The 11,983-nt window shown below is 41.5% G+C and overlaps 1 protein-coding gene across 3 annotated transcripts in view; it reads right to left on the bottom strand.

Annotated features, from left to right (window-relative positions):
* Positions 1–3,703: 3,703 nt before the first annotated feature.
* The window catches only part of STAG1 (STAG1 cohesin complex component), a 415,374-nt gene continuing 407,094 nt past the window's right edge, over positions 3,704–11,983 (bottom strand). For all 3 annotated transcript variants that reach the window (XM_012451163.2, XM_064378722.1, XM_012451164.2), the window contains 5 exons: positions 11,172–11,346; positions 8,929–9,039; positions 7,962–8,076; positions 5,841–5,921; positions 3,704–5,751 (listed from right to left, as the gene is read on the bottom strand). In XM_012451163.2, the coding sequence (XP_012306586.1) occupies positions 5,728–5,751; positions 5,841–5,921; positions 7,962–8,076; positions 8,929–9,039; positions 11,172–11,346 (506 nt within the window). In that variant the 3' untranslated portion in view covers positions 3,704–5,727. The remainder of the gene's footprint in view (positions 5,752–5,840; positions 5,922–7,961; positions 8,077–8,928; positions 9,040–11,171; positions 11,347–11,983) is intronic.

The raw sequence follows: 11,983 nt of genomic DNA on the forward strand, positions 1-11,983 counted from the left end.
GAGATTAAGTTTGAGCATAAGGACCAACCATGGAGTGCTGATCCAAGACACTCCCCTGGGCATCCTCTGTGCTTTCTTCTGTGGTGAAAACCCAGGGCTGGCCCTCCCACTACTGATGGTTTTCCCTTGTTCCAAGCCCTTGGCTCCAGAGATCTGTAAGCACTGCTTAGACAGTGAATCATTATTTCAAGGTCAACTTAATGTTTGACTGTTTATTCTCCACTTTTCCCATTTCAAAAATATTTCCCCCTACCCCACATTCCCAGTAGCCGTTAAGAGTCATTCCTTTTTTTTTTTTTTTTTTTTTTAAAGCATCTTTCCTCTTTCCTTCAATTACCAATCCTAGTTGGGCTCTGAAGACTTGCAGCAGTCTCTTCACTGATCTCTGTGGCCTCCCACTAAGTTGGAAACCCTGTTCTCAGCTACCAGACTAACTCCAGATCCAGATTTTGTTGCATTCCTCTGCTCCAGTGCCACTTCCAGAGCTCCCTGTTCTCCAGAGTCCTTAGCCTACATAGGTGGTCCTGGAGTCTGTCGCTCCTTTGGTTGCCTAGTGAGTTTTCTGAGCCCACAGTTCTTGCTTTCATGCTCTCTCCTATGGTCCATACAAGAGTATATACAGGCCAGGTGTGGTGGCTCACACCTGTAATCCCAGCACTTTGGGAGGCCAAGGCAGGCAGATCACGAGGTCAGGAGTTTGAGACCAGCCTATCCAACATGGTGAAACCCCGTCTCTACTAAAAATAAAAAAATTAGCCAGGCATGGTAGCGGGCATCTGTAATCCCAGCTGCTCTGGAGGCTGAGGCAGGAGAATCACTTGAACCTGGGAGGTGGAGGTTGCAGTGCACTGCACTCCAGCCTGGGCAAGAGAGAGACTCCATCTCAAAAAAAAAAAAAGTAAATACAAGCTATTTCCACCACCCCCCGCCCCTTTTTGGAGGGAAGAAAGTCCAAGAATTGTTTCACCAGGTTGTGCAATCTGGATACTGGTATGGTAGAGGAACCAGCTCAGGAGAGCGCCTGGGCTAGCAGCTTTAGGGAAGCCTTGGATGGTGGGGAAACTCCCATACAGAAACCCAGCTGGTCAAAGAAAACTGAAGATGCAAGATCTTGGAAGTTTTGTAAAGCGGACTAGCCTCTATGGACCATGGAATGCCTTGAGAGTAGTGACAGTGAGTATTCTCTTGGCTGTTGTGTGGGCTAGTGCCCTAACATTAAAGGAAAAAGAAAAAAAACACTTTATTTTGTAAATGAGAAATATTTGAATTCACTGAGCAGAGGGCTGACAAGTGTCTGCCTTTAAACTGAGAGCACATAACATGGTGAGCTGTGGTGTAGGAGGCACTGCTAAGGTCTTGCTGGTCTTGCCTCTGCTTTGTGTTAAGCTAGTTACTCTTGGGCCACACAGCTAACAAGTGGTGAGGTTGGGATTTGAACTCTGATGGGTTTGACCCCAAGCCTGTGTTCTAACAATTCTGAAATACTGCCACTCAACTGATGAGGAAAGTGAGATGGACTTCTAAGGGTTGGCATAAAAGTATGGGTGAGGGAGGTTGGTGGTCTGTTCCCTTTGGCTTGTGTCTCAAAGAACCCAAAAAGCTACATTTAGACAGCTTTCCTATCTCCTGCATGAATCCCTTGCAAAGCAGTGCCAACAGAGATAGCCAGTCATCTTTTCAAGTTGCTAGAGTAACGGGGAGCATATCTACAACACAGCCTTCTAATGCTTGTTAAAAAGTGCTTTTGTTGCAAAGTTCTTCTAGCTCCTTTTTTTTCTGACCCTGTCTTGGTCTCCCCAGCCCAACTTTCTGCCTCTAGTTGGACTGATTGATAGTTTGTCCTGGTACTGCTGCTTATGATGTGGTCTGCCCGGCCAAAGAAGCCTGTGAAGGATACTCAACCACATGTGGAGTTAACTCTTGATGGAGTCGATGAATCAGCCACTTCACCTATTCAACAGATGTGACTGTTTTGTCTTTCTGGTTTTAAAGGATTTCTGGAGGGCTATGGCTTTACCCTTTTAGAGAGAACTATTGGTCCTCATACTCTGTGTACCTCTGATGTCAGCATGGGATTTCTACAATTCCAAGCAAGAGTTGCAGCCACTTGATGGGCAGGGCCCCACTCTGGGGCCTTTGTGGAATCCAGCTGGCATATTCTAGCCAATGTGGCAACCTCAATAGTTTTGAGCATGTTCCTGCTGTCCTGGGTGGTGAAAATACCCCCTTTATGTGTCCTTGGGAGCAGAAAGATCCTTTTTAAAGAGTGATACCTGATAGAGACCACTACAGGACAAGGCACTCGGAAGGGGCAGGGATAAAATCGTATCTGAGCTTGGTCTAATATGAAAAGCCTAAGGCTGGGTGCGGTGGCCCATGCTTATACTCACAGCACTTTGGGAGGCCAAGGCAGGCGGACTGCTTGAGCTCAGAAGTTCAAGATCAGCCTGGCCCAAATGGTGAAAGCCTGTTTCTACTAAAAATAAAAAAACTTAGCCAGGTGTGGTGGTGGGTGCCTGTAATTCTAGCTACTTGGGAGGCTGAGGCAGGAGAATCCCTTGAACCCTGGAGACGGAGATTGCAGTGAGCTGAGATCACATCACTGTACTCCACCCTGGGTGACAGACTGAGACTCTGTCTCAAAAAGAAAAAAACCAAGCCTGAGTGGCATCAAACCTTTGTTTCCCATGAATACTAGTCCCTGCTTGATGGACTCTCTTACCTGGGAACAGGGCCAAACAGGGAGTTACAGCCAGAAGTGGGAGATTTGCAAGCCTGACCCGAGGGATAGTCCTGATCTAGTCTCATATTCTTGTAACCATCATGGTGAGCTGTTGGACAAACCATTCTTACATCACCTTCCTTCCTTGGCTGCCTGGAAAGTTTACCTGATTTGTCTTCCACACCTCTGGCTTTTCTGCATAGGCATATTAGGCCATTTCATGAACTCAGCTCGTATTGCCAGACCTTGAGTGAGGAGGTCTAATGCCACAACTTTTCTTTTTTTTTTTTAAAGATAGGGTCTGGCTCTGTTACCTAGACTGCAGTTCAGTAGTGGTGCAATCTCAGTTCACTGACGACAACCACCTCCATGTTACGGGCTCAAGCCATCCTCCTACCTCAGCCTCCAAAGTAGCTGGGACTACAGGTGTGCACCACCACACCCAGGTAATAATTTTTGTATTTTTTGTAGAGATGGAGTTTCACCATGTTGCCAGGCTGGTCTCGAACTCTTGAGCTTGAGTGATCCAGTCACCTTGGCCTTCCAAAGTGCTGGGATTATGGGTGTGAGATATCATGCCTGCCTGAAAATCTCATTTCTATAGCTGCACTCAATCTATGTGGTTTTCACAAAAGGGCACTGCCAGGGTGTAATTTTGCATATAAGCCCAAAATCTCAAGCTGGGAGGTCCCAGGCTACAGGCTATTGGATGTTCCCTGAATCAGACTCCTAAACAGATGACTTGGCCTACCCACACTCCAGAGAAATCTGAGGAATGAAAGTTAGTGGGCTAGTCCTAAATTCTGCTTTAAAAAAAAAAAAAAAAAAGCCAAAACAACAAAACCACCACCTCACTAATATGGTTAGCTTGCTGTGATTTAACAAACTGTCAGAAATTGCAAACTCTCTCAAGAGCCACAGGACAGAAAATCATCTCTCTAAAGCCATACCTAGTAGGAACAATAGGATGACTACCACAAGCCTGATTTTGAATAGTTTATTAAAGGAAAGGTGAAGCATCAGTTTCAAATTGTACAAAAGGAAAAAAACTTCATATTGCAAATGTACAATTTACAGAATTACTAGCAAAACCAATCAAGGAGACACTGAAAATACAAAAATTTGATTGACTTCAAACTGAACTGGAAACCCATTGGAGTAGATATTAAGCCTTTTTTGTGTGTGGCATGGTAGTCTACAATTCTGTCGGCGTCTGTTTTCGATACGAGACTGTGATACAAAGATCAGTTTGTGCATGTGCCAGGGCACCTCATGGCTTGCTCCCCGGCCAAAACCACAGGGAGGCAGGGCTGGGGTAGACAGTCCAGTCATTCCTGTGCCTTCACTTCCAGTGAACCCACAATTCTGGGAGAAATTGATGCCCCAGCTCCCCTAACTAACTAACTAACTGGAGCCCAAGAATTGCTGAATTAGCAGAGAAAACATTTTTGGTGACCAAGTTTTTTCAGAACTGTACAAATGTTGAGAAAAATGTTTCGTGTTTGTTTACTAAAAGGATGAATATAATCATCCATCTTGCTTTCCCGCACAAAAGATGATCACTGGGTGCGCAGAATTTTTAAAAACATTTTTCATATTTCATAAAAAGGGAAAGCCTCATGATTCTGTTGCAGCTACTTTAAAAACCAGCCCAGAACAGCTGTGGATGGATTGGTTTGGAAATTATGAGGCTTACTTTAGAAATCGGAAAGGAAGAAACTAAGCGGGCTTTTTAAAACAATAGCAGCAAGTAAGTCATAAGAGTCTAGGCAGAATGTAACTCTAAACCATTGTAGACGACTGTCCTGAAGATTCATAATTTCTTTCCCCAAAAGAAGAAGTATTTTCTTAATATGCACATTTAACAATGAAATGTAGCTGTAATTCAAGGTAAGCTTAGGAACTTCACCCTCTAAGCACAGACTTCTATGCGGCACATACTTCTATAATCAGTAAACTTAATTCACAAAATTAGCGCATAAGGGTATTAAGTGCATGGGAAGTAGACACAGTTATGTTACACTTAAAGTTACTTTTGAATGATAAAGGATTTCTTCATTATTATCTTAAGAAAACGGAAATCTGTGTAACTTGAATTTGGCAGGGCATGAAATAAGTGGTAAAAACAGCAAACTGATAACTTGAGAATCATTTTTGTTTTACTGAGAATACTTTATTTGCTGGTAGAAGTTGCTAAAAATGCACAGAACAAATACCAATAGAAAATGCACTGTATTCGAATCTCCCTAGTCTATATAAAATGAACGGTGTACAGCATCTGTTGGAAAAATGGCTGCAAGGACATTTCTTATTTTATGCCCACTTATAAATAAAAATAAACCTTTTTATTCAAGAGTATATAAAATCTGGGAATTCATATCCATATCCACAGAGGGTGTGTGGTTTTTGGCAGAGATGCACTGTATCAGAATTTCATCTTAGCTTGTCAATGTTCTGCTCCTTCATATTTGTGTTCCACAAGGTCAACCAAATCCAGTGAGCTCCAAAACACTCTTCAGCAATTAGGATGAGCTGCTTACTCATAGGTTTAATAAAAATGGTTAGCTTTTAAAACATAAAAAGGCAAAATGTTAAAACGGTTTTTAAATTGTACAACAGGAAAATAAAGTTAAAAATATTTTTTTTTACTCAATGTTGAGTTTTCATAAAACAGGTGTATAACAGTGTTTATCTTGACAGCTGTTTCAAAAATTTAAAATTTCTTCCTCCCTCCAGAAAAACACACACATCTGTATTGGGATAAGTCCAATAGTAGGACTCAAATGATTTTCAGGTCAGTCTTTCTGAGTTGACATTCACCAACATTCCCTTGGGTAATTTACATGCTCCTCTTCTGTCACTGCAAAAAGGAACTGACCTTAATCATTTGATTAAAAAACAAATCAGATTGCATCAAAAGTGTTTTTCCCCATACAAGCTATCACAGTATATAGGCCTCTAGCTCTAAATAATAGAGTTCCAGATTTGTAAATTTTCTTCAGACTTCAGAACATAGGCATTCCAAATCCCTAGAAAAATGAGAAACATAATTATTAATTTCATGCATAAACAGGAAGGACTCAGAAACCATAAACAAAAAGTAGTAATTAACATTTACTGAATCATCTTCTATGATAGCTGCAGAGTCAAAGAAGTCTGGCCTTAGCTCAGCTCTCTCGCGCCGATTTCTTGATGGAGGCTGGAAAGAGAAATCAGTTTCTTAATTTTTTTCTGAAATTAAGACAATGAATTGGGATAATCAGCTAATATTTCTGACAGTATCATAAATACATAGAACTGCTAAGAGTCAATTTTGAAAGGAAGAAGAGAATCTGGCTTTTATATGAAACAGATTTTTAAAAAACTACTTCTGGCTTTTAATTATGTTGGCAAAAACAATGTGTAAAACTTCCAAGTTATAATGAATAAACTGAACATGTACATACATATAAATAACTTTGGGCCTACATGCCCAGGACATATCGTCCCTTTATAAAGTCACAGAAAAATTATAAAACTGATTAAATACTAGGTGATAAACCTCTGTGAATTCCCCAAAGCAGGTAAATGGAAAGGTGGGAGGTGGGGGCAGGGAGGTTATAGATTGGAGTAATATGATCTCAGTTATATTTACAAAACTTACAAAAACTTTTCATTATGGAAAACTCACAACATACAAACCAGAATGTTATGGGCTGAATTATGTCCCTTCAAAATGTGTATATTGAAGTCCTAATTCAGTACCTCAGAACACACCAGTATTTGGTGACAGGACCTTTAAAAAGGTAATTAAGGTAAAATGAGGTCATATGGGTGCACCCTAATTGAATATAGTTGGGGCCCTTATAAGAAGGGGAGACACACATATAGGAAAGACCATCTAAAGGCAAAAGAAGGCGGCAGCCATCTACAAGCCAAGGAGAGAAGCCCCAAAAGAAATCACCTTCATCTCAAGACTTCTAGCTTCCAGAAATGTGATAAAAAAAAATAAATTTCTGAGCTAGGTACAGTGGCTCACACCTGTAATCCCAGCACTTTGGGAGGCCAAGGTGGGCAGATCACACGGTCAAGAGAGTGAGACCATTCTGGCCAACATGGTGAAACCTGGTCTCTACTAAAAATTCAAAAATTAGCTGGGCATGATGGCACGTGCCTGTAGTCCCAGCTATTCGGGAGGCTGAGGAGGAGAATCACTTGAACCTAGGAGGTGGAGGCTGCAGTGAGCCGAGATCGCACCACTGCACTCCAGGCTGGGTGACAGAGGGAGATGCCTTCTCAATAAATAAATAAATTTCTGTTTAAATCTCTCCATCTGTGGTATTTAAGGCAGCCTTAGCAAATACACAGAAAAAGCAGGATGATGAATTTCTATCCATCACCCAGTTTCAAAAATTTTCAAACATGTGGCCAGTCCTGTTCTACTGAGTCTGTTTTTTCTTCCCTATGTAATTTCGCCTGTAACTACGTCAACGTGTTGTCTATAACTGATGAGAGCTTTTGAAAAAACATAACCACCATATATTATTCCTAAAAAAAATAAGTTCTTTGTATCATCTATGGTTATAATATCTCAAACATGTCTTCTCATACTGAGTAAGTCCCATATTAGGTACTTAGTTATGCTGAAGCACAGTGGATTTTTGTCAGGCTCAAATTTAAAGCACAAGAGGCCAGATGTACATGCTGTGCTGAGAGAGATCTGGTATGAGCTCTCTTCTAAGAAGGTAAAAAGAACCAGTTTCTGTTATTGTCAGAATTCAAAATATGACTGCTTTGAAAGCAGGCTTGAAAAACATCCAAGCTCATCCAAATGCCCACTGTTGTTGGTCAATGTTACCTCCTCCTCATCTCACCCTTCCTCCCAGAACTCTAATAAGAGGATTTTTTTTTTTTTTTGAGACTGAGTTTTGGTCTTGTTCCCCAGGGAAATGTAATGGCACGATCTCGACTTACGCAATCCTCCGCCTCCTGGGTTCAAGCTATTTCTCCTGCCTCAGCCTCCCAAGTAGCTGGGATTACAGGCATGTGCCACCATGCCCAGCTAATTCTGTTTTTAGTAGAGATGGGTTTCTCCATGTTGGTCAGGCTGGTCTCAAACTCCCAACCTCAGGTGATCCACCTGCCTCAGCCTCCCAAAGTGCTGGGATTATAGGTGTGAACCACCATGCCTGGCCTAAGAGGATCACCTTACACCAATGCCCCCACTTATTTTAACAAAAGAAAAATATAATTTCTCTACCAGATCAATAACCATGGTGTCCTCAAATTCTTCATTCATATCTTCTAACTGGCTTCGGGATGACATCATCACATCTTCAAAGATGGGCTCAGCATCTTCCTCCATTAGACCCCGACTGATAAGAAAAAGGTATAGTCAGAAAGCTAATCAGACTCCACCATTTGGAGGCCTGACTGTTTCTCAGATTAGCTCTTCTAACCAACTGAAGTATACCTTCTAATCATGACCTGTAGACTACACAAATTATTATACTGAACCCCAAGACAATTTAGAATCATTCCTTTGGTTCATTCAAGATTTCATCTCACACATCAAAAGGAAGTACAATTTTAGATTCAATAACAACGGTTGTTAACATTTATTTAGCTGTGTCAATTCCTCTAAAATTCTTATTGGTACTATTATCATACTAATTTTACAAATGAGGAACCTTTGTTTTTTGTTATTTTTTGAGACGGAGTCTTGCTCTGTCACCCAGGTTGGAGTGCAGTGGTGCGATCTCGCTTCACTGCAACCTCTGCCTCCTGGGTTTAAGTGATTCTCATTCCTCAGCCCCCTGAGTAGCTTAGATTTGGGTACTTGCCACCACGCTTGGATAATTTTTGTACTTTTAGTAGAGATGGGGTTTCACTATGTTGGCCAGGCTGGTCTTGAACTCCTGACCTCAAGTGATCTGCCCACCTTGGCCTCCCAAAGTGCTGCGATTACAGGTGTGAGCCACCATGCCCAGCCAACACAGATGTTTTAGAGCTTGCCCATGGCCATGTAGCTGCCAAGGGGCAGAGCTAGGATTTAAATGCTGAAAGTGTTAACCCATTGCCTTCCTTTCCTATCCTATGCTGCATAGCATAACAAGAATTCTAATTTTAACTCCTAAGACCAAACATCAAAGATACCAAAGTCATTTCACAAAATAACGGGCATCACATAGTCGTTAGGTTCTTGTGATACTCAATGTAACACTTACACAGCATGCCTCACTCCAGTTCTCACTTTCATGTAGTTCATTCCTGTTCTGTCCTTCCGATTTAAGTCTTCTAACTTCGGCTGGCCTAACCAAGAGATCTGCATCTGAGGACTAAAAGAGGATGCTATTAGTAATTTTGTGGCAGCAGATGATGAATTTAGCTAATGAGCTCCATGCTAAGAAAGCCAAGGTAGGTTCACTTAATCCCATGTAGGAGGAATTAGCTGGATTTATTCTGGTGCCTTTTTATAAAAAAAGCAGTTAAGTTGCCCAAAGATATTGTAAGTCTCCAAGAGAAGCTGGCTGAGGCTAATTGTTAAATGCTTAAACTATCAACCTTGTTCCCCAAATCTCTGCCAAACAAGGGTTCTCAGACCTCCATCTTGGGCTGCTGCCCCACTCACAGGTGTACCTAGCTCTGGATAGCAGACCCCTAACTAACAGAAATTATGTTGGCCTGGCAGCTGAAGCTCTCCAGAATTCAGCAAGGAAGAATATAGCATCTTTTCTCAGTCTTTATGGAGTCAAATCTCTACTTGTATTCTAAACTTACTGTCACATGAAAACGTGCATCAACATGCCTCTTAGGAATTTTTTTTTTTTTAAGACAGGGTCTCACTCTGTCACCCAGGCTGGAATGCAGTGGTACAATCTCGGCTCACTATAACCTCTGCCTCCCGGGCTCCAGTGATCCTCGCACCTCAGCCTCCCAAGTAGCTAGGACCACAGGCATGTGGCACCACGCCTGACTAATTTTCTTTTTTTGTTGTTGAGACAGTCTCACTATGTCACCCAGGCTGGGCTGCAGTGGTGTTATTTTGGCTCACTGCAACCTCTACCTCCTGAGTTTAAGCAATTCTAATTCCTTAGCCTTCTGAGTAGTTGGGATCACAGGCACATGCCTCCATGCCTGGCTAATTTTTGTATATTTTTGCAGAAATGGGGTTTTGCCATGTTGCCCAGGTTGGTCTCGAACTGCTGAACTCAAGTGATGACATGCCTCAGCCTCCCGAAGTGCTGAGATTAAAGGTGAGAGCCACCATGTCCAGCCAGGAATTTTATAGGATGTAAACTTCAGTGATTTTTTAGCTAATACAAACTGTCACATGAAGTTGTGTCTAAGTAACTGTCTTTATATCATGTGGTATTAAAACCTATAAACCTGGAACAGGGAAAAGAAGGCAGACCATGGCCACAGGGACTGACAAACGGTAAGGTCAGAGAGGCAAGGCAGGCTGCTAAAACAAGGAGAAACTCACCTTGTAGGAAAAGGGGTGGGGATACTGGTTAGGTCACCCATCTAGGGATGCTGGCCATAAGACAAACCACCTTCTAGGACACTCAGCAGCACAAGAATGCCCAGTTGTACCATGGCTGACAGTGAGTATCCTCTTGTTTGAAGGCTGATCCTTTAGAGCAAAGGGGCCTTATGAAAACCCAGGATTTGATATTTCTAACACTGTCTCTATTTTCAAGCTAACTAAATTTGTTCAGTTCAAGTAAGAGTTCTTCCTCTTACCCATCAGAGTAATTCATAGCATAACCTCACTACACACAGAAACACAAGTGAGGAGCTGAGAGAATTTCAAAGTTGGATGGAAAACAACAAGTTAAGATTTTTATAAGCAAAACACACCATCACTCTCTGCCTTCTCTACAGTTTTCAGAGGCCTGTGTACTAGAAAACATTTTAATTACAAGCATTGAGAAAAGTAAGACCTTGATTCTCTTTTTGAGGGCAACTATTCTCAGAATTTATCAAGTTAGATTTTAAAAATTCTTAATCCATGAAAAGTTTGAGTTTAAAATATAAATGTAACAAGACAAAACATTAATTAAATGGATGATGAAGGTAATATAGTCTATTTATTTGGTGTTCAGACTACTGATAACATAAGCTCTTACAGGTTTTCAAGGAAGTAACCTGCATTATCTTCTGGGCAAGTCCCTGAGAAGAAACAGACCTGTCCAATGAAAATGCACACTCAAACTAAAATTAGCACTTGGTAAGACACCATACATTTAAAGATCTGTGAACTTCCAGGAACTGATATCCCCAACAATGTTTGCAGACTTTTTATAGCTCTTCTCACATAAAGTGCTTACCCTTTGTTTGTGGCTTCATTTCTCGTGAATTAAGTGACCAGTAATATGTTCTCATGAACAAATAAAGTTTTTATTAGTTTTACTTTTTAAGTATTTAAATTATTTTTTTACCAAGAAGACTAATTTTTGCTACTTACTTGTGTAAAAAGTCTGGTTCAGAACCATGTTCAGACTCGGGCTCTTGAATTTGCTCTCCCATGGGCCGGCTGTTCTCCCGCAGTACAGTGGATGTGAGCTGTGGTGCTGGCAGGGGGCCAGGCGTCTGAATCATGGTGTCAGTCCTGTTTAGCCATGTGTTATCCAGACTCTCATCTGTAAAATTCCAGTTAGGGTCACAGAATGTCGTGGGTGGAGTGAACTCTGGTGACAGTTATAGCATAGAGTTGTGAAGAGTGTGGCTCTGCAATTAGAACTGCCTATTTTAAATCCCAGTTCCACCACTTATTTATATGACTTTGTGTAAGTCATTAAACTTTCAAAGTTGAGTTTTCTTATATATACAATGGGGGGGACATCATTACCTAACCTCACAAAGTTGTAGGGACTAAATGAGGTAATGTATGTAACCACTGAATGTTAGCTATCATCACATCATCATCTCTTTAAGTCCCTCCATCTCTAAAGATTCATTCATCCTAGAAGAAGATTGCAGCCAGCTGGAGACCTCTCCTGCTTTTCTTTGCTCAAGCAACAAAAGGCCTATTTCCTGGGCCCTGAAGGGGTTCCAGTCAGCAGCAATTGAAGTCTGACTGGCTTTTGTGGAGAAATAAGCAAATCCCTTTGCACAACTGGACACTGATCAATAACTTTTTTGCCAAGTTATACATGTGGAGATGGGTTGAGAGGTACACCATTTTCATGCCTCTATGTCTTTCAGAGAAGCCTTCCCTGATTACCCCTACCCAATCCCCATTTACCATTCTTTAAAGATAGAATCTTGCTCTGTCAC

This window comes from Aotus nancymaae, unplaced genomic scaffold, assembly GCF_030222135.1.
Source record: "Aotus nancymaae isolate 86718 unplaced genomic scaffold, 86718_ANA_hifiasm-v0.15.2.pri h1tg000019l, whole genome shotgun sequence".
NCBI lineage: Eukaryota > Metazoa > Chordata > Mammalia > Primates > Aotidae > Aotus > Aotus nancymaae.